At 50.4% G+C, this 27,872-nt stretch overlaps 3 protein-coding genes across 4 annotated transcripts in view; 2 read left to right on the forward strand and 1 right to left on the reverse strand.

Annotated features, from left to right (window-relative positions):
- Positions 1 to 6,635, reverse strand: part of ANXA6 (annexin A6) — a 48,516-nt gene extending 41,881 nt beyond the window's left edge. For both annotated transcript variants that reach the window (XM_024576836.3, XM_024576835.3), the window contains exon 1: positions 6,477 to 6,635. The gene's annotated coding sequence lies outside the window, so the exon portion shown is untranslated. The remainder of the gene's footprint in view (positions 1 to 6,476) is intronic.
- The window catches only part of MYOZ3 (myozenin 3), a 373,398-nt gene that overhangs the window by 254,249 nt on the left and 91,277 nt on the right, over positions 1 to 27,872 (forward strand). The gene's annotated exons all lie outside the window — the stretch shown is intronic.
- LOC112319692 (platelet-derived growth factor receptor-like protein) lies at positions 16,046 to 26,659 on the forward strand. Its single transcript, XM_053927418.1, is given in 7 exon segments — positions 16,046 to 16,103; positions 19,562 to 19,904; positions 20,537 to 20,682; positions 22,140 to 22,433; positions 22,890 to 23,029; positions 26,077 to 26,271; positions 26,522 to 26,659. Coding segments are annotated over 7 exon segments (1,314 nt in total).

Consider the following 27,872-nt stretch of genomic DNA (forward strand, 5'->3'; position numbering starts at 1 on the left):
CAGGCGTGGCTGGGGGCGCAGCTCTGCTCCCCCCACCAAATTGTGATTTATGTAAGTCACCTAAACTGAATCTCCATTTCCACACTTGCAAAATGCATTCAAATGATATCTCCACATACTGAGAAATAAATGAACACTGAAGGAACAGCTCTTACACAGTGCTGGGCACAGAGCAAGAACAGAATCGATGGCAGCCTTTACTGTGACAAGCCCAAACATTAACAAGGGCAGTGGCGTGGCATCCTAAGGAAGAGTGCAGGTTTAGCTCCAATGACCTGAGTTCAAATCCTGACACAGCAAATTCTTAGTTCACGACCTTGAGTGAGTTAGGTCATTTCTCTGACTCAGCTTCTTCATCTCTGAAATGATCATCTCATAAGGTTTTTGTAAAAATTCAAGGAAATAAGGCTGGTGAAATACTGAGCACGGACAGGTACAGATGAAGTGTGTAGTGAGTGGCGGTTTCTGTCGCCATAGCCATCATCATTAGAACGTGGTCCTCATTTCTGATGTTTGTTACACATACATAAAAATTAAAGACGTACATCAGGGCTTCAGGCTGATAGAAGTTCACCACCAAGGGTGTGGACTCAATGCAATCAAGCAGGGGGAGGAAGAGAGAAAGGAGATGTCAGGTAGAACCGAAACACCAGCATCAGAAAAGGCATTTCTGTCCTTAAAAGGTGGCTTGTGGGCTCTGGGGGCACAGAGTGTACTTTTAGGGAGGGTGTGAAACCAGGTGTGTGGGGAGGGCAATGTGAGAAAAATCAAGAAATAACCTGGAAGATCATACAAAAAATATCACCCAAACTCCTGTGCCCCGGGAGTGCCCAAGGGACTCCAACTTGAGCTGTGTCCCTGCCCTCAACACAGGCCGCCCCATAGCTCCACATTCAAGGCCCTTGGCACCCTCCCTGATTTTTCTGCCCCCTCCTGCCAAACCAGGAATCTCACCTACCAGCGTTTTCTACCCAGCCTTCTAGCATCACACCAGTGCCTTTTCATTCCGACGTCATTAATAACCTCTGGGGCGTTTTTCAAACTAACCAACATACACATAAAGTCAACCCCCAGAGATTCTGACTCAGCGGCTCTATGCTTTGGTAATTTTTACATACTCTCCTAAATGGTTCTGACAACTCTTCTAGGAAGCCAGGAGGGATTTCTCCGGCCTCTGAAGCCCCACAGCACTCTGAAACCACCTACACTTGGCTGGCTTGAGTCAACCCCTGTGGATTTGTCCCTGCTCTGGTACACGGAGGATGCTTGCCTCCCCGGCACTGTGGGGGCAAATCTGTACCTCAGCCTCTCCAGGCTGTCTGTTTTTGAGCTATTTTGAGCTCAGTAATGTTGGGACACCTGATGGTAATACAAACTAGTTCTTGTAGTCACGCTCCTCTGGTCCTGTCTGGGAAAGTCCAATTGGTTTCTCTACCCCTCTGATGGAAAAACCAGCTTCCATCCATTTGTACATTCCTTTCAATAGACAGAATGTGCACTGATTCTCTTTGGAGTTGGTTATAACATCTGCCTGGCCCAGTCATCAACTAATGAACAAAATAAAATCTTTAGCACATGGCCATTTTTATGTCTGTGAGTCATGATTCTTCTCCTTCGTGCAAAGTACGGTATATGCGTCCCTGCTACTCCCCCATCAGAGCCTGTGGCTCGTCACAGTTGCTGGATGAAATGCACTGAGTAGCTTTAATGCTGTCTTTAGAGCCCCCCTTGAAAAAGCACGGTGTAAGGAAGGAAAAATAATTCTCCTTTCACTAGACCTCTAAATTCTTCCGGCTGGTTTAATAAAAACATGAGACAGCTTAACGAGAGAGTAACCAAACATCACGTGTGTACACACAAGGGTTCCATAAGAATATGGGACTCGACAAATCTCTAGTTGAGGCTTAGAAACCATCTTGAACGAAGGAGAAAGGGGGAAGTGGCTTGGACTTCAAAGAGGAGGCAGGCAAGGTACAGGTAGACAAGAAGGAGCAAGCATCTGGGCCACCCAGGAAACAACGGGACCCTGAGGGGGGTGTCTAACAACCAGCCTTCGCCGGGTCCCTCTCCGTCTGCCACACTTGGCTCACGTTAAGCTCAGGTGGACTTGCCAAGGTGAATATGCAAAGGTGATCCCTCTTCCTGAGCCAGGTGTTTCTATCTGAATTCTTTTAGACAAGGAAGCGGGAGGTAAAAGGCTCTTCTTGAGTCATTTGTTTCTAAAACACAACCAGTTTAAAATAATCAATATGCCCCCCCCTCAAAAAAAGGGCATGTTTGCGGGTGGCAAACTCTGCTCCCCCTCAAGAGAATAAAATAAACCAACCAGCCTGGTGGTTTTTTTCCTCACTATAGAGCCAAGAGAGGAAATAACCCACAGGGTTAAGTAACTTACCCAACTCATAAAGAAAATGAGTAATTAAGCAGGGGCTCAGTTTTCAAAAAGCATTTATTGAGCACTTCTTGCATGCCCATTCGTAGGAGTTGGGGACAGAATAAAAACCAAGATAGACGAGTCCCCCCCCCCCCCCACCAACAAAGCTGGCAATTTGATGCAGTCATGTGCGTTTTTGATCCTATGCACCACCAGGAACAAAAGAAAATAGCTGTGCATTCATCAGGATAAAAATACTTTTTAAGCATGAGATGAAAAGCACGCATAATAAGAAGTCTGAACGTTTTTTCCTGCACCTTTCGGACTAAAGGAAGTCAGTCACCTTTAGTGTGTGGATGGACGCACTAACCCTGACGACCTCAGGGGAGGCCTGTGTGATGAGACTTACAAACCCGGAGACCAAAAATAACCCCACAGGAGGGCCTGAAATGAAACTTTCTAACTAAAAGCAAGTCACAGCGGGCAGTCTAGTTCTAAGCTAGAAGTTTTCCTCACAAAGGTCGATCTTAACCTTAGCTGATCCAGTTTGGAGTCTTTTTGCATCTGAGATAACAGACCTTTGGAATGTCAAGGTAAGGTCCCTTTTTCCGGACCCTTCTGGGGCACAACTACCACACCAGGGCCGTGACCACAAATCCTCTCATTGTTACTGTTCATTATTGACTGTTAACCCTCCCATATCCACAAATGTAAAAGAAGTATGTGTCTGTTCCTTTTACTTCTTACCCAACCCCAGAGATTTGGCCCCTGGGCTTTCTCCTGCCTCCCGAACCTATGGCCAGTGGGTTTCATGTGACGCTCACATCTTCCCCGCTGACTCCGGTCTAGGAAGTGATGGAACTGCCAGTCTCTGGAGCACTTTCTCAATCCATTTAAGATTTTGCCTCTTGCAATTGTCGTCAGTTTGGTTCAAATAAAATCACAGAAATTCTTACAGGTTTGGCTGTTTCTTACTTCAGAGGCCCCTGGCCTATAACATCGAGGTCCTTCCCCTTTGTCTTTCCTGGTGGCTCCTCCCCCAGCCCACACAGAGGAGACACCCAGGACCAGCCCCCTGGCCCTCCAGGAGCCGCCTGGGTAAATGACATTCCTGGCCCTGTGTGTGGGCACCCCCAGCTCGTGCACTCAGGTTTCTTAGAGAGCAGTATCTTTCCCTCTCCTGACCCAGAAGCACTGATCCTAGGGCTGGACAAGGCCCCAGATCACTGGGGTGCCCAAGGTTGGAACTGGACAGCCCCCGGTTTGAATCCCAGCTCAAGCCACTTCGCTGAGATACAGCAAATGTAGTATCCCACAGTACAGAGGCTGGAGCCGCAAGGCCTGCGACTGAGGCTTGACCTGCTGCACAGGCGGCGTGGGCAAGTACTTAACATCACAGGTAAGACGGCAGATAAAAGTGCTGTGGTGCGGACAGAAAGAATTAAGAGATGTTTAAAGCTTAGAAGAGGCCCTGGCACTCTGGACACATTCAGTGAGTGTATCATTTCTTCCCTAAACTTTCCAAGGCTGAGTTTCCACATCTACAAAATGGACATGGTACAGCATCTCACGTATCACAGGCTCAGCCAGGGCCTGCCAAGATGGGTTTAATAAATAATAGAAGTTACTATTTTATTATTATTCCAGGAGCACCAGGACACCCGTTTCACAGACGAGGAACCTGAGGCTCAGGTCACCTGCCTTCTACAGCACCGCACTCCTCTGGGATTGCAACGGTAGCACTGGCTTCTCCGTGCACCGCACTCCGCAGTTTGCAAGGCACTTTTACATTTGCCACGCCAGAATCTCATGCGGGTGAACTTCAGACTCATCCTCACTTTGCAGGTGGGGGACCTGAGGCTCAAAGAACCCAAGGACAGTCATTCCTCCTTAGCTAGTCTCTGTGGGGGCCCCTCAAGCTCAGGAAGAAAGGCAATGGAATGTGGCTGATTCCAAGCCAAGACATTTATATGCATAAAGGCACCCCTACCACACAGGCAGACTTCCTCCATGGGGGACGTGCACACTCAGAAATCAGGGTAAAGACCACATCCTGTGCTTTGTCCCCACCCAGGAAGTATCTTGGAGAGCCTGGGTGGGGTGAGGCAGGTGACACCACTGGGCCTCCCCAGAAAATCCTAGAATGATACTACAAGAAGAGCCACACAGTCCCAACCCATCCTACCAGCTGGGTGCCAAGGACATACCTCTCATCCCTCTAGAGAGAAAGGAACTAAGGCCCAGGAGGCAGGTGTGCCCAGGGCACCCAGCTGGTTGGTGGCTGGGGCTGGGGCTGCTGGCCTGGGGCCCCTCTGGATGCCGCAGTGCAGAGCTTCCAGACCCTGGCAGCCACCCATTTCTGCAGAGCTCCCCCACCCCGTCCCAGAAACTGGCTCCAAGAGGTCAGTCAGGCCTGTGACTTCCCAGGGGCAGCCCCCTCCTCTGCACACCCACAACACGTTCTGCCCCAGCAACAGCTGCGGCCCTCACCCAGAAACTGCAACTGTGTTCTGTATCCCGGGAGCCTGCCTTGGGAATGGGGTGGAAGGCAATGGAAGATGGGTGAGTGACAGTCACAGCTGCAGAGGGGGAACGGAGGCCTCCCCCTCCCTCCCCAGCCCCACCCAACTCCCAGAATTCTCAGTCTTACAACAGTTGAATCCTAGAATACCAGCGCTGGAAGTGGCGGCTGACTCAAGCAGACTCTGCTACAGACGGGTAGTAACTAAGGCCCAGAGAGCAAAGGGGCTTGCCCAAAGACCCCCAGCACCTGGAACTATATAACCCAGCTTTCCACTGACCTCCAGGCTGGTCCCCTTTGCATGGGGCAGGCCCTGAGGGCCAGAAGGGCAGAGTCCGTGGGAGCCAAAGCTGGGCAGGTCATTCACCCAGAAGAGGAAGGACCAAGAGGTCAGGATATCCCATCTGGGTCAGTGGGGCCCATGATTTAAGGTGTGCTTTGGGCAGAGGAGGAGGGGGAAGTGAGGGAAAGGGAGGACTCTGGAAACCAAAGTCCTTTCACAAACCCAGGAGCCATATGTCCAAATTTGGAATAGTCCTGGAAGACCCACCAGGCTTTAGAGGAAAGGAGGAGGTGGGAGGAGGCAAAGGCTGCGGGCATCCTCCCAGTGGACCCCCTGCCCCTTCCCCTGTCAGGGCCTATACAAGCCTGTAATCAAAACTTCCCAAACCTGTAATTAATTATTCCTTGCAGCTGACAAATAAATCAATGTTCACAGCCACTGTTTCCTCGGAGAGGGGCTGGGTCTATCAACTTGGGGCTTGGAGAGGGAAACTGAGGCTGAGAGGGAAAGCTACTGATTCAAGGTCACACTGCAAGTTGTTGCTAGAGCTGGGATTCTATTCAAGGAACTTCACCACCCTGCTAGTGTTCTAGGGGTTAGCTGAAGGCCCTAAACTTTGGGAAGGCCTGAAATGGGCTTGGGGAGGGCAGAAAGAAGGGTGGGGCCCCTGCCTCCCTTTCGGAGACCAGCTGAGGGCCTCCTTTAGAGGCAAGCAGGGTCCATGGGACCTTGAGGTGTGGACAGCCGGTCCCCCCGCAACGACAAACTCAAGCCACTTTGACCCTTCACGTCTCGGGTCTTCGAGCTCAGCCACACCCTTCCTCCGAGTCGGATCCTTAGATCCCCGTCCAGCAGTCCCCGGCCCTGGGCCTTCAACGTCTCTCCAGCGCCCTCCGACCACAAAGCAGGACCTGCAGCTGCCACCGCCTTAGCCCAGGTGCCCCCAGACCCTGGACCACACCCTCCGCAGAGCCGGCTCATCCTTTCCTTTCTATCTCCTCCCCTCCCCCAGCCAGGGCGCCGTCCGCCTCCGATTCTTCGCCTGCAGCTCTTTATTAGCTCCACTGCACTCCCCCGGGCACACCCAGGCTGGACCCTCTCGAGTTACCGCGCCCTTGGGTTCCAGTTCCCTTATCCCCCCGACCCGCTCCCGGGCACCCCCTCCCCGTATCCCGGCGGGAGGCATGGATCTTGGATGACCGGGCGTTTATTGATCTGCCCCGCGTCCTTGCAGCCCCCAGCCGGCGGGGGTGGGGGGGGCCCTAGAGCGATACCCTCTTGGGCCTCAACCCACTCACCGCGCGGCGAAAGCCTTTTGTCACGGACCGGCAGACGGGCAGAAGGACGCGCAGACGGACGCGCCGACGCGGAGCTCCTGGGTGGAAGCCCGTTAGCGGAGCAGCAGCAGCAACCGCAGCGTAGGGCGGGTCGTGAGGACAGCCGTCTGCTCCCGGGATGGACACGTGGCGCGCAGGGGCCAATCCGGTCCGCCCCACCTCCCCTCCTCCCACTCCTCCCCCCGCCACTTTCCTTTGCTCCGGGAATCTTAGCGTGTCACCAGCGGGGTCCTCTCCTCGAGAACCTCCTGAGCTCAGACCTGGGACTTGAGACCTAGAGAAGGGGGGAGGGTTTGGCTAAGGTCACATGGCCATTCAGGGATAGAAGTCAGGGCTCTTGATTTCCAGTTCTGGACACTTTCCCCCAAATTCCTACTACTTGCCAAAACTTTGTTGAGAAACAACATGGAGGCTTGACAAAACTGAGGCCGAGCCCTCTATTTGCTGGATCGGATTCCATTCAGCAATAGCGCGTCAGATCCGGGACGTTACTTACCCGCGTCCAGGAGAGAAGAATCCAGAGAAGCCCTGTTCTCTGACCCTCGTCACACAGCTAGTAGGTTGTGCAGTCAGGGCTGGAAGCTGAGCAAGCTGACTCCAGAGAGGGGCTGGCTCTGGACAGTGCATTGTCCAGAGGAGAGGGAGGCAAAAGATCCCCCGCCTTCAGAGTAGTTCTAATCCAGGGCTGTGCGGAAAACAATAGATTATTTTTTTGGAGCCATAAACTCTTTGGGAATCCAGAGGAAACTGAGAGTAATTATCCCCCAGGGGATTTGTAAAGACTTCCTGGAGGAGGTGATACTGCAATGAAATTCAGTAGTACCTCCCATCCTCTGCCCCCCTTAGAAATTCTGCTTTGGTGAAAAGATAGAAAGGTGGCAACTGTGGGCTGTCACTCAGCTGCAGATGGACTCCCTGGGTGTGACATTTAAGTTGTCTGATTATCAAGTTCCTCATCTGACAGATAAAGATAACCAAAGCTTTTGCAAAGAGAGTCCTCCATCTGTCACTATTTCAGAGACCTCCCGGCCTCCCACGAGGAGACCTGGTTGGAAACTCCTTTCATCTCCTCATTTCCCAGCAAACACTGAGCACCTGTTGCATGCCAGACACTGAGCTGGGAGACAGAAGTCAGCCAATGGGAAGTGGACCCCTGACCTGCCCTCATGGAGCTTCCACTCTCACGGCAGCCAGATGGTTAGGGTGTCGTTACAATGAAGTTCAGCCTGTTGTAATCTGAAATGATACAGTGCGGCGATGGAGCACAGCAGGTGAACCAGGCTTGCGAATGAGAGTGATGCTACGTGGTCACCACAAAGATCAGTGGAATCTACTAAGAGACTAAAAGGAAATTAAAATAATTACCTTATGTCCTGGCCGGTGTGGCTCGGTTGGGTGTCAGCCCGCGAAGTGGAAAGGTGGCCAGTCTGATCCCCAGTCAGGGCACATGCCTGGGTTGTGGGTTTGGTCCCTGGTTGGGGCACATATTGATGTTTCTCTTTCACACTGATGTTTCTCTCCCTCTCTTCGCCTCTCTCTCTCTAAAAATAAATAAATACAATCGTTAAGAAGTAATAATTACCTGAAGATTAGGAGGGACCCGTTGCGGGGGTGAGGGTGGAGGCTTGCGGCCCCTGTGAGACTTTTACTCTGAGGCATTTTGGGAGCTGTTGCAGAGAGCTGAGCAGAGGAGGGATGTGACATTTTTTGTCCCCTAATTTTTTTAATGCACATAACATAAATTAAGCATTTACAATGAACAGTTTGGTGGCATTTAGCACATTCGTACTGTTGTGCAACCACCACCTCTATCTGGTTCCAAAACGTTGTTGTCCCCCTAAAAGAAACCCCTTTAAGCAGTCACTCCCCACCCTCCCCTCCCCTCAGCCCCTGACAAGCACCAGTGTGCTTTCTGCCTCCCTGGGTTTCTCTGTTCTGAGTATATCACACACATGGAATCGCAGTATATGTGGCCCTTTGTGTCTGGCTTCCTTCACTTAGCAAAGCTGTATTAGGGTTCTCCAGAGAAACAGAACCAATAGGGTGTTATAGAACTGGATATAAGAGGAGATTTATTATAGGAACTGGCCGAGAAGTCCCACAATTTGCCATCTGCCTGCTGGAGAACCAGGAGAGCCAATGGTCTAATTCAGTCAGAATCTTAAGGCCTAGAACCTGGAGCTCCGAGGTCTAAAGACAGGAAAAGATGGACATCTCAGCTCAATGAGAGAGAGAGAGAGAGAGGGAGAGAGAATATAATCCTTCGTCTTTTGCTCTGTTCAGACCCTCAGTGGATTGGGTCTGCGACCTTCCATTGGAAGGGCGGTGATCTTCACTTAGTCTACTGAATCAAATGTTAATCTCTTAACTAATCAAATGCTAAACCTCACATACACACCCAGAAATAATGTTTTACTAGCTCTCTGAACATTCCTTAGCCCAGTCAAGTTGACACATAAAATCAACCATCACGATACCATTTTGAAGTTCATCCCTGACGTAGCACCCGCCGATACTCTATTCTCTTTACAGCTGGACCGTGTTCCATGGTGTGGATGGACCACGTGCTGCTTACCCGTTCATCAGCAGACGGGCCACTGTGGGCCGTGCTGCCATAAGTGTCCGTGTACAAATATTTGTTTGAGCGCATGATTTCAGCTCTTTTGTGTATTTACTGAAGTGGAATTGCTAGTTCATATAGTGATCCTATAGTTAACGTTTTGAGGAGCTGTTAAACTGTTTTCCACCACAGCTGCACCATTTTTCTTTCTTTTTTTAAAAAAAGATTTTATTTCTTTTTAGAGAGAGGGAAAGAGAGTGCGAAAGAGAAGGAGAGAAACATCAATGTGTGGTTGCCTCTCTCATGCCCTGTACTGGGGACCTGGCCAGCAACCCAGGCACATGCCCTAGACTGGGAATCGAACCAGCAACCTTTTGGTTTGCAGGCCAGCGCTCAATCCACTGAGCCACACCAGCCCGGGCTCTTATTTATTTATTTATTTAGTGTGGTTCCCCCAGTCCTGGAGCATTCCCTCAGCTCCCAAAGAGCTCTCACGTTTCCCCAACCTCCTCTGTGCAACCTCAATCTCTCTTTTGCTTGTTTCGAAGCAGCTGTCCGATCGGCCCTCAGCTGTCTCCCAGGAAGAATGGCTCTAAATATAGGTGTGCATTCCATGTGATCTGGGGGAGGGACGAGCTCAGTCTCCCCCTGCGTGGCCATCTGGGACCGACCTCCAGCTGCACCCGCCACTTCATATTCCCACCAGCAACACACAAGCGTTCTCCATATCCTTGCCAACCCTTGATATTTTTGGTTTTTAATGTCGTTCTAATTGGTGGGAAATGGTATGGCATTGTGGTTTTGGACTTGACTTACTCCAATGACTAAGGATGTTGAACATTTTTTCAATCCCTTGCGGGCTATTTGTATTTCTTTGAAGAAATATCTACTCAAATCTTTGCCATTTTTAAATTGCGTTGTCTGTCTTTTTGTTGTTGAGATGTAAGAGTTCTTTATATACTCTGGAGATGACACATGTCTTAAAGGTCATTCAGACCACTAAGAATTCTGAATACCACTGAGGGGCAAGAGTAGAAGCAGATCCGTTAGGAGGCTTTTGCGGTAACCTGGGCAACAGGTGCAGGCGGCTGGGCCACAGTGGGAGAAATGGAGGTGGTGAGAAATGCTCAGACTGCTTGTATGGGGAGGTGGAGTTAACGTGATTTCCTGAAGGTCTGGATATGAGGTGAGAAAAACGAGAGCAGTCCAGAATGACTTCAGGGGTCTTGGCCTGAGCCACTGGAACAATGGGGTTACTGTGAACTGAGATGGGCAGAACTGCAGGAGGAGCCGTTTTGGGGGTGGGAGTGGGGAAAAGGTAGGTCAGGAGTGCAGTTTTGGACAGTTCGTGTAAGATTTCTATCACACATCCAGGAGGAGACGTCACGGAGGCAGTCGGATAGACAAACGTGGAGTTTGGAAGAGAGGTCAGTGCTGGAGACAGGAATTCGGAAGTCCTAGGCATAGGAGTACTGCTCAAGGCCCGAGGAGGAGATGAGGTCATCCAAGGAGAAGAGAGCCGAGAGCAGGCCACACTGAGTCAGGGAGAGGAAAAGGCTCCCACCAGGGTGGCTGGGAAGAGCCTGCTGTGACGTGGAAGGAAGCCCTGGGGAGTGTGGTATCTTAGAAACCATGCGGGAAAAGTGCTGTGAGGAGGAAGAAGTGATCAGTTGTGCCAAATCTGCTCTCAGTCCAGTAAGACAGGACCCGAGAATCCATCAGGGATTTAACACCAGGAAGGTCAACGTTTCCGTGCTCCGAGGAGCAGACCTGGTGGAGTGTTGGGGGTGAGAACCAGACAGGAATGGGCTTAGGATAAAAGTGTCAACTACTTACTCCAGGAGTTTCGCTGGGAAGACCAGCAAAGATATGGGGCAGTGAGGGCAGGGGAGGCGTCCAAAGGCCTAATCTACAGTGCAGCCAACGAAAGTTCAGAGAAATCCTGACCTTTGCCCGAAGAGAGCTCCCCTGTGTGAGGCAGGGTGGAGACCCGGGTCCCCCTGGGGGCAGGGCCCGGAGCCTTATTCCTGAGCTGCAGAAAAAGGCTAATGTACTACTCATTCTCTTTGAGTCGGTCATCTCACTTCTGGGAACCAGTCCTAAGAAAATAATTTGAAATGCAGAGAAAGATTTGAGGCCCAATGGTGTATTTTTAACCACAAAAAAAGAAACAGTCTAAACATCCAGGGAGTCATAAAAATAGTAAGTCAGCCTATGTTATGCGGACACACTAGCCCGTAGAAGCAGGCAAGCATGGGGTAGAGACCCACTAAGATGACTTCATCTTTCTGGCCCCATCCCAAACCCCTTCCTCTACAGCACGACCCTTCCAAAAGCGTGTGTAAGAGAGACAGTGGGATGCGGGCCAGAACGATAGACTGGGATTCTGGACTTTCTCACCGCACCCCCCACCACCCCACCCCCTCCGACTTGACTTTCTCTGATTTAAGGGAGAAGTCAGATCCCCAGGCTGCCCTCTGGGGAAGATGGAATAGTCAGATACTGCCACCTGCTGGCAGGTTTCAGTTCTGCTGGCCTCCACCAAGAGAGGGTGCCCGGTGCTGGGCATTCCAGAAATGCGTCTCACTTTGGTAAGTTCTCTAGAGGAAGGAGCCCCAGGTACTACTGTTCGTGTGACCACCAGGAAGCCCCCTTCCTCCAAAAGTCCCCTTGAGGACTGTCTTAGGGTCTCGCACTCTTCTGTAAGAGCCGAGGACTTCTTTTCTCTATGGGAGTGAACATAGTTACTAACCCCTTGGTGTGAGGCAGATTATTTTCTGCTGTGGGGTCCCAGCACCGTGCGGTTGCTTAGTTTTGGGCAGGCGGGTCCATGAAAGGGTGCAGAGATGGAGGAGCAGTGTACAAGTAAAAGACAGGCTGAGAAACCACAGAACCACTTTTCTCTTGGCTTTTATTGTTCATTTTATTACTGCAAAAATAATAAGTAGCCATTACAAATAATCATAAGATAAAAAGATTTAAAGTCATAATCCTACAATCCAGAGATATCCTACATTAACACATCATTCTTTTATTACATACCAATAGCAATAATATACGGGCATGTATGGAGTATTACGTGCCATATACTTACACTTTCCTTTGCAGAACACTGAAACTTACTGCAAATATTAATTTATCTTTTATAAACCTTTATTGTGAATATCTTTTTATGTGATTAAATGTTCTGAAAGATTTTTAAATAACTATTAAATTCCATTGTATGATTAGTAGCATAATTTATCTAATTGCCTCTTACTAAACATTTAAGTTGACTCTGATTTTTTCCAACATGACTTTGAGATCGTTTTCTAAAACTTGGAAGAGTAACAAATATTTTTTGAGACTATGGAGAAAACATTGCTAAATTGCTCTCCATGGAGGGGCACTCTCCCTCACAAGGTGGAAGAGACACCGTTGCACCTTAGCATCATTCTGTGTATTTTGTAAGTCACCAAACACGTTTGCATCCATTATTCCTTCACAGGGGAGGTTGGCAGAGCAGACACTGTAATCCCGTCTACGATATGCGGCCTCGCTGGCTGGTGGGGACTCACCGGGACCCAGGGGGGCCCCAGTGTAGCCTGTGTGACAGCCGTCTCGTGCCTGAACTCAGACTGGACCTCATGGTCCCTGACGCCAATGCTGTCTCTGGGACCCCAGAGACAGACACTTCTTTTAGGTTCAACGGCACATTCAGGTCTTCAGAACGCGTCACTGCTTGGACATAAGAGTGCGCGGGGGACCTTCCAGGCAGCTTGTCACCCCACACCAAAGTCAAGCCAAGACATGACCTTGACCCCCACAGGGAAAGTCATAGGAAGGCTGGGGTCCCTGTGAAAAGGGCAGGCCTGTGAGTTGCTGCAATTAGAAAACCACCTGCCCAGGACAGAGTTTCATAGCAGGGTCTTGACATTAAAAAGCAAATAAGCAGAAAACGCCCTGGGGCCTGCTTCCACCCCATGCTAAGTGAGTGAGCATTACCCTGTTCCCCGCCCCCAACCCCGAGATTCTGTTTTCTTAGTCATAATATTTAGTTAGTGTAAAAGTATCCACCTCAGAAGCTGGCTGCTGGAATTTACTGATAGAATGATATAAACCACGTAGCAGCAGTGAGCACGTAGTAATGAGACAATAAATATAAACATTGCTACTATTATTAAATGGATACAGTCCTGATCTATTAATAATAAGAGGTGAGAGTTAGTTCTGGCTGGGTTTATGCTCTCGTAATTTTATTTGTTCTTTCTGTACAATGGTAGAGAGAAGGCATAGGAACAAAGGATCCCTTAAGATTGCCTTTGTTCTTATTTGAAAAGACTCTGAGTCTCTAACACTCTGAGATTCCATTTATTCTTGAAGTGGTTGCTTTAAGGTTCTATGAGATTAAGATTCTATAATTCTGAGATTCTTTTTCTGGGGTTCCAAGATCCCACGACTCACTCAAAATCCTGTTGAAAGATGCCATTTGCGTGAAAGGAAACCTCTTCTAAGCCTGGCAGAAGCTTGCCTGGCTGGCTCTTACTATTCTTATGGGTTTCTCCTTAAATAGCACTTCTTCAGAAATTCCTTCCTAATTCTTCCTCCAGTGCACTGTATCCACCCCTTCCCATGTCTCCGCTGGAATCCTGCTCCTCCCCATCCTAACACAGTCCTAACTGGTAATCAGATACTTGTGTGATTTGGTTAATGCCTGTCTTCCTGTCTCCATTGCTTGGTAAAGTAGAATCTCAAAAAACAGTTGATGAATGATAAATAAATGAATGAATCAATGAATTCTACAAGTCAAAGGTTCCATGAGTGTTTATTCCCAAAGTTGACCATTCCAGACCGTTCCCATCCCCCATTCCCTGAGGATCTGAGACCAGGAAGTGAGTGGTCTTTCCAATTCCATGATATTGCCTGGCCTCTTTGTGCCCTGCCTCTTCTGCTCCCCAACTCTCCATTTTTTGCCTCTTTGGGAGCCCTTGGGTTAGGGCAGAGCCTGGGTGGGGTCTCTGCTGTCGTGACCAGCCTGGACCAGTTCGTTCGTTCATTCATTCATTCATTCATTCAGCAAATGCTCAGCTAGTGCCCACAAAGTGCCAGCGCTGGACTAAGGGACAGGGACAAGACTTGGTCCCGGTTTTCACAGACCTCACACCCTAGAAGGCTGGATATGGGCATCCGTGACATAATCACAAACAGATTCGTGAAAGTGCTGTGGGACGGAGAAGAGCGGGTGCTCAGAGAGCGTACCGCAGCACGCGTGCTAGGCCCAGGGTCTTGGGCTCAAGGCCACCATGAGGCGCTCTCTGGGGCCTTCAACTGGTCCTCTGTGCCCATTCTCTGGGACACTTGGACACTGTCCTCTCCCTGGGGAACAATCAGCGAGAACTTGGGTTCAAAGTGGTGACATGCCACGCTCCCAGTACCCCTGAGAGTACTGCACGCATCAGGCTGAAAGCTAAATCATCGCCTCTCAAAATGTTTCTCCTTCTTACAGGACTCGGTCACTGGGAAGGGAGCTCCAGATGTTCAACACCCTCCTTGAACAGATGGGGAACTGAGGCCCAAAGAGATGAAGATGTTCAAGGTCACATAGTTAAGTAGCAAAGTGAGAACAGAACCCCAAGCTCCCTATTCTCTCTTCTCACCCACTTCCTCAAATTACCTTCCTCCTGCCAAGAATGACCACTGAGTACGTGTACACAGAGGGAATCTTGTGTCAGCCTGAAGCCAGGGGGGATTCCACCTGCTTGGTGCAATAGTTAGAACGTAGACAAAGCTCGGCAAAACAGGAAGAGGTTTACGGCTACATTTGGAGGGATTTGCACTGTGGTGTTCCCTTAGGTTAACTGGTGACAAGTCTGTATCGAATACCATACTCTCACTTAACAATCTTCTTCAAGGAATTGTAGCTATTTGAGCCAGGAAATGCTAGTTCTCGCTCACTGACGCTTTGTTTCCAATCGCAAAACACTGGAGACAACCTAAATTGAAACAACCTAATAGTCCTTTGGTAAGAGAATGGATAAACTCTAGCAGAGCTGAGCCACAGAATGTAGCACTTTAAAAAGTAGAAAGGTAGGTCTATATAAGGGACCAGGCACATTGCTGAGATTAAAGGGAAAAAAAAAAGCAAATTTAAGAAAAATATGTGCAGTGTCAAACCATTTTAAGCTTCATCTGTAATTTTTTTTGAGAATCAATTTTATTTACCTATTATTTACTTAAGTAAAATTTTTTTCCCAAAATACCATCCTTTAGAGCAAGGGTTAACAAACTTTTTCTGCCAATGCCCAGACAGTAAACATTTTAGGCTCTGTGGGCCGTGTGTCACTTGTCATCATGCAAAGCAGCCTGGACCGTACACGCGAGAGTGAGTGTGGCCGTTCTCCAATACATCTTTATTTATGGACACTGCGATTTGAATTTCATGTAATTTTCATGTGTCACCGAATTCTTTTAATCACTTAAAAATGTGAAAACTATTCTTAGCTCACAGGCCGTGCAAAAGCCATTGGCCGGCAGATGTGGCCCAGGGGCAAGAGCCAAGCCCTGCTTTAAGTCCGGTTCAAGCCCCTCCTGCCTCCTGACCACACTCACCTATTTTGTCCTCAAATATTCCTGTCCTCTTCCTCCACGACCCTCCTGTGACCTTCAATAGCCCCTCCAGCTGCCTCCCGGCTCCGCCTATCTGGCCTTGGGGACCCTCATCTCCTGGCGGCTGGACTGTTTTTCCCTGAGCAGGGCTCTGAATAGCTCCATTCACCTTGGCCAGAGGGAATCCAGAGAAAAGAATTTTGTTTGGAGTCCTGGAGAAGCCAGGACTTGGGACTTTGATTTGCCTTTGAAATCAGGTCTCCTCCCCTCCCTCTCCCAGGGGTCTCACGCCACTACGTTCCCTGCTCACACCCTGCCAGCCCCAACAATCCGTCCCCTGCAGCAGCTGCGGCCACATCAGCATCACAGCTCCAGGTCTCTCACCATGGACCCCAGAACCCTCTGCTTCCTGTCCTGTTGCCTGCTCATCTGTGTCTTTTCAGGTATGGAGCTCTCCTTCCAGCCCCCGGGGTGTCCTGAGAGGCCCCCTGCGCCCGCCTTTCCCAGGAGTGCCCTGCTGATGCATGGGGAAGGGGAGTGAGCGCTGGGGCCCTGGTGTCTAAGCTCTGTTCCTCCTCTCACTGTCTGGGCCACCCGGCCTGGGTCCTGTCACCTCTGCGAGCTCAGCTTCTTCCTCCGCACAATGACAAGGATGGGCTGCGCGACCTCCCAAGCCCTTTCCGGAGCCAGCAGCCCTCTCGGACCTGAAGCCAGAGGCTGCCCCTCTAAGTCTAGTAGCGACTCAGATGTACAAGACTGGATAACATAGTCCCTGAGACTCAGTTTATTCAGGAGTACAGTGGGGATAACAGTAATCTCAAAATTACAGGGTGGTTTTGAGGGTTAAATGACGTCAAGTATATAAACGTTCAGTCTAGAGCCTCGCACGTCAATACTCGATAAGTGGTGGCGATATTATTTTAATTGTGAAGACCCTGATTATACCTGGTCACACCAAGATTATATAATTCTAAAAGCCTGAGTGTTTATTCCGAGGTTCTTCGACTCCGAGAGCCTATCATTTTGCTCACAAAGAGCAACCGTTGGAGGGCTCCCTGAGGAGCACAGCCTGAAGAATATCTAGCCCAGAACCCGATAGAAGACAGATCCTCGGGGAGGCAGGGGCCCCAGCAGACTTTTCCTCCCCCTCTCCACTTCCAGCCACCCCAGGGAGAGACTGGGACTGGAATGATCTCTGCAAGAGAATGAATAGCTGGGCTTGGAACAGGATTTGGAGGGATGGTGTCATCCCAGATTTCCTCTTCCAGATGCTACTGGAGATATTCCCATGTGGTGCTATCAGATGTTATTTAGGGAGCTTCAGACAGAAGGGAAGGGGCAGGCATCTTCCTGGTAAGAAGCAGCTTAGCAAAGGGTTGGTGGTTGAAATTGCAGAGTTACTTGAAGGAGGAGTGGAGGGGTGGAGGATAGTGGAGGTGATGTGATCTCAGACATTCAGAACATGCGCGCTGAGAAGGATCCCTGAGAGTCACCTGGCCCAGGGATTTAAAAATTGTTCTCGCCCTGGCTGGTGTGGCTCAGTTGGATGGGCATTGTCCAGCAAGCCAAAAGGTCACAGGTTCAATTCCCAGTCAGGGCACATACGTGGGTTGTGGGTTCAGTCCCTAGTCGGAGCTTGTGCAAGAGGTAATCAATCGATGTTCCTCTCCCCTCTTTCTCCCTCCCTTCCCCTCTCTCTGGAATCAATTAAAGAAAATAAATTTTCAAAAAGCTATGCTCTAAAGAATAATTCTATTGTCCTATTTCCTGCACAGGGGTGGGAGACAGAGGGGAAATAGTGATTGAAAAGCTGGATGGGTGGGTTTCCAGCCCCCACCCCTTTATCCAGAACAATGCTGTTATTATTTTTTGTCATGGACCTTACTATGTTTCAAGAGAGGGTTTTGCTAGCTGGGCTTTATCTATTGCTTGGTTTGCTTTTAAACTTCAAAAGCTTTGGTTTAGTCCAACCTCTTCATTTTATAGATGCAAAAACTGGGACCTAGACACAGCAAGAAGAGAGATACGACGTGCTAGTATCAGACAGGGCCCTTGGGCAGATGCATACATGGCACTTGGTTTCCTCATCTGTGAAATGGGGGTGTCTGTGAAGGCTTTCTGGCGGGGCCCTGAGAGTGTGAGAGAAGATAAAGCTCAGCTGGCGCTCTGCAGGGGGCCCAGGGGCCCCGGGGTTTTAGTTAGGATCATCATCATCATCATCAGGTCCTGAAATGAAACGACATTCCCTGAAGTTGCCTACATGACCTGTTGGCTTGGCAAGCTGAGAAGCCCCAAAGCTGTTGACATCTTGTGACGGCTCCCAGGGAGCCCTGCCCATGTGGTCCCACAGCCCACAGTCCTGGGAAGTGGAGCCTCCACTAATGAAGACGTGTTTGCAGCCACCCTGTAATCAGGGCTCGCGGTGGGCCCTGTCGGATCCGGCCAGGACAGCCCCAGCTGTGGGAGCCACTCTGACCCAGCCCTTGGTCCGATTTCAACTCCAGGCCCAACAGGGGTCCAGACCCAGAGTCCAGGGACTTCCTCCCGCCCACTGCTCTGATGGCAGCCTTTCAATTAGGGCAATCAGAGCCAGGAGGTACCCCTGCCCTTCTCGTATCCTGCTCTCTGACTGGCTTGCTTCATAGAAGGCCTCTATCTAGGGATGTTTGGCTATTAAAGTATTAGCTTTATATTTGGATTTTTAAAAATACACTATTTGTGGCAGACAGAATAACGTGCTCCCAAAGGTGTCCACCTCTTGATCCCCAGAACCTCACATGGCAGAGTGGAGTGAAGGCTGCAGGTAGAATTAGAGTTGCTAATCAACTGACGGTAACATAGAGAGAGTATTCTGGATTATTCACCCAGTAGAATCACGAGCATCCTTAAAAGTAAGGGAGGGAGTCTGACAAGAGAACCAGAGAGAGACGGCTGCGTGAGGAAGGCTTCGTCCCTCATTGCTGGCTTTGAAGACGGAGAAGTGGGGCCATAGCCAAGGGCATGGGCAGCCTCCAGAAGCCGGGGGAGGCAAGGAACAGATTTTCCCGCTCAACACCTTGATCTTAGCCAGTGAGACCCATGTCAGACTTCTGAGCTCCAGAACTGTCAGGTGAAGAATTGGTGTCGTTTTGAACTACTAAGCTTATGGCCATTTGTTCTAGCAGCAACAGAAATGAGTAAACTGTTCATGATGACTATTTCTTGGCTATTAGAGGCCAGGCACTGTGCTAAGTGCTTTGAGTATATACTCATTTAACATACACAACACAGGCAGACCTCGGAGCTACAGTACAGAGAGCATCTCAATAAAGCGAGCTGTAATCTTCCTGCTGGTGGCGGGTTTGTAAAAACCCACAACGTCTGTGAAGCACAATGAAGCGAAGCGCAGGTGCTCTTGTTCTCATTTTCTACCATAAATGAAGAGAATGTGCTCAGGAAACTTAAGTGACCTGGCCAAGGTCACACAGCTCATCTGGAGCAGAGCAGAGACGGAAATCCCCAACACGACTGGCTCTGAAGCACCTGTTCCATCGGCTCGTCCAGGGTTGCACCCCTTCTCTGGAGTGGCCTAGATACTGCCTCGGAGAATCTTTGTTTTTAGATGCCGAACTTCAGTGTTCCAGGTCACCTCGTTAGTGTGCTGAGCCCAGCTGATCTCTCTGAGGCTTAGTTTCCCATCCTGTAAAGGGGGTGGTAAATGCTCACTGGGTGGCCTTTGGGGGCTACAGCAAGGATTAAACCAGAGTGTGTTTGGGGGAGCAGTATTCTCTGTGAACTGTTAAGTGCTCTTCCCATGTAAAGAACTCAGAATAAACCTCCCCCAAACTACCGAAACTTCCTCAGATCATTGAAAGGCCCTTTCCCTCCAAGGTGCCCCAATCCTGTCCTGTCTCCCCTGCAGCTGACATCCAGGAGCGTGGCAGAACTCCAAAGGCTCAGACAGAGAGGGGTGGCAGAGCAGCCAGCCCCGGTGCGGGGAAGCCCTCGGGAGCCCCAGGTGGGAGAAAACCCAAATCAGACCGGAGACGGAAGTCCCTGCAGATGGAGACTCGTGTGGAGCCTGCAGCTCCCAGCCCACCGGCCCCCTCCATCCTGACCCAGGTGGTAGGGAGGGGTCGATTCCAGAAGGTGGGCGACTCTCTGAGCCTGAGAGCTGGGGAGTCCCTGGAGCTGCGCTGCCGGGGAAAGGTGGTCCACTGGAGGGTGCCTGCATACCTGGAAGCGGAGGGTGAGGGGCGCCTCAGGTATGGGCTGGAGGGACTCCTGCGACAGCCTGGCTGGGCCGGGGGGAGAGGGGGGTCAGTTTATTAACAGTCTTTACAGGGATTGAAATAGCCCAGGACCTGCACTGGGCACCCCATTATGTACAACTACAGGCATCTAAAAGAAGCAGTAAGATGGGCTCCTAAGACCCATAGATGCACAGCGGTTTTACAGAATGGGAGACAAGGCTTCCCATTATAAAACTGGGTTCAGAAGATTTGTCTACTCTCTCTCAATTAAGTCTCTTAAAATGAGAATTCTGGGGACTCTGCCTCCTTTGGCAGGTGGAGGTGCTCAGAGGGCATTTGCTAACCTGGACAAAGGGACATAAGGTAGGAGCCAAGGAGCACAAAGGAGTTTGGGGGATGCCACTTGCAATGTGTGGGCACAGTCAATGGGGAGTAGATGGGCCAATTAGAAGTTGCGTGTGGGATAGGCGAGCCAATCAGAAACTGTGGGTGGGGCCCATACAAAGCCTGACATCTCCATTGGGGAAGGGGATCTGGGTGGGTGGGGTGATGAAAGTTGGGAAGGAGGGCTGTCAACCACCCAAATGCTGCTACTAGGTGTCTCAAGCCATCCCCATCGGGGGCCCCCATCGACTGTCTTTCAGAATCAGGCACTTCAAGCAACACAGCCGGTTACAGCTGGTGAACTCCACGGGCGCGGACACAGGGGAATACAGTTGCTGGGCCTGCCAGGATGCCGCCTGCCCAGAAGACCAGGGCCGCCAGGGAAAAACCTTTATTTTCTTCACAGGTGCCCTGGAGTCAGGGTCTCCCAGAACCTCAGTGCAGGACAGTCCTCCCAACCTAACTGTCTTAAGTCCTTCCCCTTAGTCCCACCTGTGAAATGTAGGAATTATGCGAGGGGTTCTCCAAAATCCTTCCTGTGACATTCGGGGACTCCATGGCTGATTCCATGGAGAACCGAGGAGTCCAGCTGCATTCCACTGAGGAAACAGATGCCTCTTCTAGAAGCAGCTGGGTCTCCCCTTACTCAGATCCAACCATAACACTAATGATTGCCCAGTCTAGAGGTTCCACCCTGACTCAGTGTCACCTGGAAACCTGGTAAAACACAGATTCCTAGGCCTTGTGCCCATTAAGCCTGGGATGCCAACAAGTCCTACAGGGAAGTCCTGTCTCTGGGAAGATTTGGAAGACACAGTGCTTTCCGACTCTGGTTGCCCAGGAGGTTCACTGTGGATCTTTAAAACCTCTGATCCCACACCCCCTCCAGTAGGGTTCTGATCTACTTGGTCTGGGTGTGGCACCGGGTACTGGTCATTTTAAAAGCACCTCAAGGGATTGTGATATTCAGCCAGAGTTAACCACTGCATTTGTCTGACCTTAGAGCCGTTTTATTCAATACAGAAGCCACTAAACCAACGTGGCTCTTTAAATCCAAGTTACTTAAAGTGAAATAAAGTGTAACACTAGTTCCTCAGTTGCACCAGCTGCATTTGAAACGCTCGACAGCCACCTGCGGCCAGTGGTTACACATCGGACAGCCGGGTGCAGAACATGTGCCATCGTGTTGGAAGGTGCTGCCGGACAGCACTGCTCTAGAAAACTGGTCCCCAGATAATTCCTACTCACCGCACCACTGTGCCCCCAAGAGTCTGACCTCAGACTATGTGGCCAAGAACACCTTGAAAGAGTTTGATAAACGTGTGCCTCCCACAGGCCTGGTGCCTCATATCCGGTATCCCTTTTGCTTCTCATCAGCTCGGCAAAGTAGGCCAAATGCGATTGTCACTCCTACTTGACATAGAAGAACAAAGCCTCAGAGGAAGGCAGTGATTTCTTAAGATTTTACAGCTAGTGGGTGGCAGGATTGGGAATCAAATCAGAAACCTCAACTTCAAGTTCAGTACTTCCTGTACTACTTTTCACATAGAAGGGCCCTCAGAGACCAAGCCATCTGAACCCTCCCAATGTACTAATGAAGACGCTAAAGATCGGGGAGGGAAAGAGATTTGTTTAAGATGCACAGCAAACTAATGACAAAAGCTGGAACTAGCAGGCTGGGCTTCAGCAACCTAGTCCAGAACCTCTTACCAGAGAGGAAAGAACATGGAGATTGGAGATGGGCAGGGGAAGTGGCATTTCAAGTCCCCACAAAGGACCCTGTGCTCATGAGTGGTGACAGAGCATCAGGGGACAATAAATCTGCCCCAAACTCATTCTTCTCTCTCCCTCCTTTCTTCCCAGACCCAGAAGAGCTCTTTGTCCCCACAGAGAATTATTATGAAATGGTTCAGTTACGCAGCCATCAGCCAGTCCTGCTTCCCTGCCAGGTGACCAACCCCCTGGCCCAGGTGACGCTGCATCGAGAGTTCCCCCCAGAGGAGGTCCCAGTGGACGGGACGGATATCTCCTTTGACGTGAAGAAGGGCTTCACCATCCACCAGCCCCAAGCTTCCTTGGCTGGCTCCCTCTTCTGCTTGGCCAGCCTAGGAGGCATACGACAGATTTCCACCAAGTACATGCTGATCTACATCAAGTGTGCGTGAACCTAGGGCTCTGGGTGGGCAGGCAGGGCAGGGCAGGGCAGGATTTGGGGAGGGATGCCTCCTTTGGGAGCCTCAGTTTGGGATCTGTGGATTATGGAGCTCTAAACCACCAATCACCTTCCAACACCATTCTGTGTAGCCAACCGTCTTGTCCAGACATAGCCAGCCAATCAGCTATTGAGCTGACCTGCATCAGTTCAGCCTTCTTGTTCATCCACTTATTCTTAATCAAGTCACATTATTCCATTCATCCATCCTCCCTCAAATCAACCATTCCATTCACAATCCTGTCAATCAACTGCTCCATCATCTACCCATCCTTTATCAATTCAACCACCTCAACCCTTCATCCTCTGCCAATTTAACTATTTCACTCATTCTGTTCAATCATTGTAACAATCAATTTGACATGTTTGTCCCCATTTCTCTCCCATCTTCTCCATGGCAGACCCATTTTCGTCCCCCAAACCCACCATCCAAGCTTCAGCAGCGTCGGTCCTACTGGGAGAGAACTTCAGTGTGACCTGCACGGTTCTGAGTGAGCCGGAGATCACTGTGGACTTCAGCTGGGAGTACCCAGGGCAGAAGGTAAGCAGAGGGTGAGAGGAGGCTGTGAGCATGTGTGTGTGGTGGTGTGTTGGGGCAGGGGTGAGGGGGTGAAGGGTTAGGACGAGAGCCAGGAGCGATCACAGCAGAGTAGAACCACTGCTGGACGGGGGCAGCCGATGAACAGTGACTCTAGTCCCAACTCTGACACTGCTCCTCTGAGTGACCCTGGACAAGTCACTTCCCTTTCCTGGGCCTCAGTTTCCTCATTTGTCAAACAGAGCTACTTCTCAGGTTATTGTATAAAAATGTTCCTTTGTTAATTTATCCAACAACAGTTATTGAGCACCCCCCACAGGCCAGACATGGCACGAGGTGCCGAGACTACACTGATGAGGCAGTAGATCGCTAGGCGTGAGCTTACAGTCTGAACAGGGAGGGGAAGTGAGCAACGCAGTCATCCAGAGAATACCACGAGCTAGTCAAAGACAAAACAGAAACGTGACCAGCTGTATTTCAGACAGAGCGGGCAGGACACCTTCTCTAAGGTGACACTCAAGCGGAGACCAAACTGGCCCAAATCACACGGAAATGGGGCTTGTTTCCGTCTGTTAGTCTTATAATCAGAGTTTTGTGTACTTTTGTCTTTTTGTTTCTGGTAGAAGAGCTCCTTCAACATTTCTTATAGTGTGGAGCTTGTGGTAGGAAATTCTCTCAGCTTGTGTTTGCCTGGGAATGCCTTTATTTCTCCTTCAAACCTAAAAGATAACTTTGTTGGAGAAAATATTTGGCTGATTTAACTCTGTCAATGTTTTAAGTATTTCTTTCTACTCTCTCCTGTCTTATAATGCTTCTAGTGAGAAATCTGATGATAATCTAAGGTTTCCTTTGTAGGTTACAGTCTTTTTTCCCTGGCTGCGTTGAGAATTCTTTCTTTGTCATTGATTTTTGAGTTTGAAGAAAATGTGTCTTGGGGAAGGTCTTTTTGTGTTCGTATAATTATGTGTTCTATTAGCTCCTTCATTCTGAATTCCAGTTCTTTTCATAAATTACTTTGTTGAGTATGCTTTCTGTCCCTTCTCCCTCTCTCCTTCTCCTGGTATACTTACTACCCTAGGGTGCTCTTTCTGATGTAGTCAGATAGTTCTTGTGGAGTGCTTTTATTTTAAAAAACTCTTAATTCTCTCTTCCTCCTGGGTTATTCCTAGGTTTCTGCCTTCAAGTTCATGAATTCTGTCTTCCATCTGATCTACTCCATTTCCAATGTTTTCGAATGCATTCCTAATTTTATTCCTGAGCTCATTTAACTGCCTCTCTGAGGTTTCTTTTATATCACGGGGTTTCCTCATAACTGCAGCCTCAAATTCTCTGTCATTTCAATCAGTCTTCCATGACTTTGAGTTTGGTTCCTGGAGACTTTTCGTTTTCTTTCTGCGCTCCCAAGGTTCCTCGGTTGTTCACGGGGTTTGACGGACTGTCTCTCTGCCTGAGCGGCGGCAGCAGTGTGCTCTTTTGTTGTTTAGACTCTGTTTTGCCCTCATCAACTCAGCGTGTTTACAGGCCGAGTGCTTTCTTCTGTTTTCCTGTTTACAGGTGCGATAGCACAAGGTTTTGTTGTCTCTTCCCTGCACATCTGCACACCTGGGCTAGCGATGGAGTGGCATCATTTAGATTGAGGAAAATGCTGCAAACCCACTGGATGGTGTTGTCCCCTCTGTGACCAGCTCCCCTCGGTTACAGGGCATGATCACTGTGGTGGGGGAATGTGGTGGGTGGTGGAGAACGGCCTTGCTGGGTGAGCCCCTGGAGCTACCTCCTTTTCACTAATGGCTGGTGCCCTGCTGTGTTTCTGGAGGCATCTCACTGCCTCTGTTGGCTCTGCTGGGATCGGTAGGGCAGGGGAGGCAAGTTCATGATTCATGGCTCTGCCCCCTGCAGGAACGGCTGTTGGCACCGCTGTGTTGTTTAAGGCTTCTCAGTCACCTCTACCAGCTCTGCTGCGATGGGGAAAAGAGCAGCGAGAGGCCTTTTATTTTCCCCCAGAGGGAAATTTCTTCTGTCCCCCTCACACCCCAGGCCTTAGTGTGAGGGCCGCAGCTCCACTCTTCCACCGTCCCTCGCTTGCTGGAGTCACAGTGGGCACCGAGCCGCCTCTGTTGCGGCAGTCCCCGTCCTTCCCCGTCCCTACTCATTCCCATACACCACCTTCAGATGTCCCGATGTGTGGGCCTTCCAGGAGTGCCTGTGTGTTGAGCTGGGGATCCTTTGAGTTCTAAATGTCCAACTTGTTGTAAATTTAAGGGGAGAAACAAAGGAGTCTTTTCACTCTGCCATGATGGCGACGCAGCGTCAGGAATTCTTAAAAGGGGTTTCTGGAAGAGCTGGGATTTGACGTGAGCCTTGGGGGGAGGCCTGGGTGAAGGTGAGCCTGCCCCCAGAGGCTTTAGGACATAGAAATGGTGGGAATCGTTTTCCCGCTTGTCAAAAGTGGAAGCTGAGACCCAAAAAGGGGAAAAGAACATGCAGATGGTTGGGAAACCCGTTTCACTCTGTCAACATTTCCCCAAACATGTCCCTTGGAATGGTAGAGTACCACCCCCCCCACCCCAAAAGTGTGTTCTTAGGAAAAACTGCCTCTTATAACCATCACCCACATCAGAGATTCAAAACCTGCACACGTGACAGACTCAGTGGTCTGAGTCACCCCAATCTAACTTTGCTTGCTCGGTGTTCCCCAACAATTTGGATAATGGTTCCCCCACATCCCTCCTTTGTGGAGAGAGTACCCATTAATGTCCCCCCAGGACCAGGGCACCACAACACCCACCCTAGGGGGTGCTGCTCTGGGTTGAGCTACCTGCTGCACCTCTGTGAGCAGGGAGGAGACCCCAGCTGCCCTACAGGGACTTGTGAAGCTTCACATTTTCCACAAAGAACCCGGCCTTTCGGGTGCTCTGACACTGAGGTGTGGTCTTGGACAAGTCGCTTCCCCTTTCCCTGAAGGCTACCTGGTGCCTCTTACCTGCATGCTGGTGCCTGAGTCAGAGATGGCTTTTGGGGAAGCTGACAGTTCTCTTTGTCTCCTACAGCTGGGCCGACCCCCCTACGTCAGCGAGTGGGCCGACGTGGTACGCCGGGAGGGCCAGGTACAGCAGGAGGCAGGGAGCTCACTGTATGTGGAAGAGGCCCGGGTGGGGGATGCTGGCATCTACACCTGCCGGGCCACCAACCTTCAGGGCACTGGGACTGCCACCACCCATGTCCATGTGACCCGAAGCCCTTGAGTCTCCCCTGCCCCTTCCTAGCTCCCTCCCTGGCTGGCTGCAGGCATCTGGCTGTGGAGCAGTGGGCAGAAGCAGGAGCAGGTCACTGTGTGAACTTTGGTGTTTTTTATGCCAAGAAGGTGCCCCCAGAGGGCAGAGAGAACCTCATCCCTGACACTCTCCCGCCTCTACTTTTACCCCTTACTTCAACCTCACCGCCTCACTCCAAGCCCTGACCTGGTCTGAGAGTCAGCCTCCATGCCAACCCCAGGTCCTGAAGCTGGGCAAAGCGGGGGCCCATGGGACACCGGTACCCAAGGAGGGATCCCAGAACCTGCCGAGTCACCCAGGCCCCAGGACTTATTCCTCCAAGATGCCTGCCTCTAGCAGAGGTCTTCCTTCCTCCTAGGGAAGGACAAGGACCCCTCTCTTCCCTCTCCCAGGAAAACACAGAGGCCAGGTGAATAGTACTGGGAGCTCTATTTGGTTTCCAAAGCTTGTCTGCCCCATGGTAAGGCTCTGACCACAGTTGTCTCCTCCCACGCACCCCAGGCCACAGGAGGGGCACCCTGCTCCCCACAACTGGCCCCTTTTCCAGCCCAGCCCCTCCCATTAGGACAATGTTTTCTAAAGGGCATTCCGCAGCCTCAAGTGCTCTGACACTCAGTCGAAGGAGCTCAGGAAATTCCGAATACTTTGCTTCTTTCTGGGGAATTTGCAAAGGACGTTAGCTATTAAAGGTTCTGAGAAGTCCTGCAGTTTGCAGATCTGTTTAATCTGATCGAACCTGGAGTTTCTCAAAGTACTTGGCCACCAGTTCTTTTCTCGTTTTTCCTTATTAAAGTCCAATGAACTAGTGCATCCCAGACAGGCTTTGGGGAAAGTCAGGTGAAGAAGTATGTGCGTGATTCACTCCAGAGCTGCCCCAAGGCTCCTGGATGACCTGTTTGCCGGTCACTGCAGAAGCAGCCCCGGGCCCTGCTGAGCTCCCAGAACTAGAAATGGATGAAGAAGGCGGCCTGGGATGATGGAGAACATGGAACGCAGTCTGGGATGACGGAGGAAGCCTTAGCTCTAGTGGGCTAATTTTGCCTAGGTGCTGGCCCAGGGCCAGGGGGCTGGGGCTGGGGGCTTCAGTCTGCTTCCATGATGAAGAGGGGTAGGAACCTGCTTCACAGCAGTTCCACACATCAGAGGAGGGCGGTGCACCTGAGTGCTCTACACAAGGGAAGGTTGTTATTATGGCCTCCAGCTGACCCGAAGCTTCCTGACAGAATCTTAAGTCCACAGATGTCAGGGCTGGACAGGCCTGCTGAGGTGAGTTCCTGCAGCCACCCCTTTGCACTGGTGGGGAAGCGGACAGCCAGGTTCTAGGGGCCTGGGGTCAGGGGAGGGGGGAGGAGTTAAGATGCAAGTAGGAGTAAAAGAGAAACCGGAAGTGGGTGGGACCAGGTAGAAAGAGGAAGGAGGAGAAAGACTGTCACACATCTGATCTTCCCAGAGCCTGGGGAGAAAGAAAAAGCACAAGATAAGACCTGGATGACAGAGGAGGTCCCAGTCGCGGCCTTGTGAGTCCTAGTCCCTACCTAGGTTTCCTCATCTGTACAGAGATGAGGTCCCAG

Source organism: Desmodus rotundus, chromosome 6, assembly GCF_022682495.2.
Source record: "Desmodus rotundus isolate HL8 chromosome 6, HLdesRot8A.1, whole genome shotgun sequence".
In the NCBI taxonomy this organism is placed as follows: Eukaryota; Metazoa; Chordata; class Mammalia; order Chiroptera; family Phyllostomidae; genus Desmodus; species Desmodus rotundus.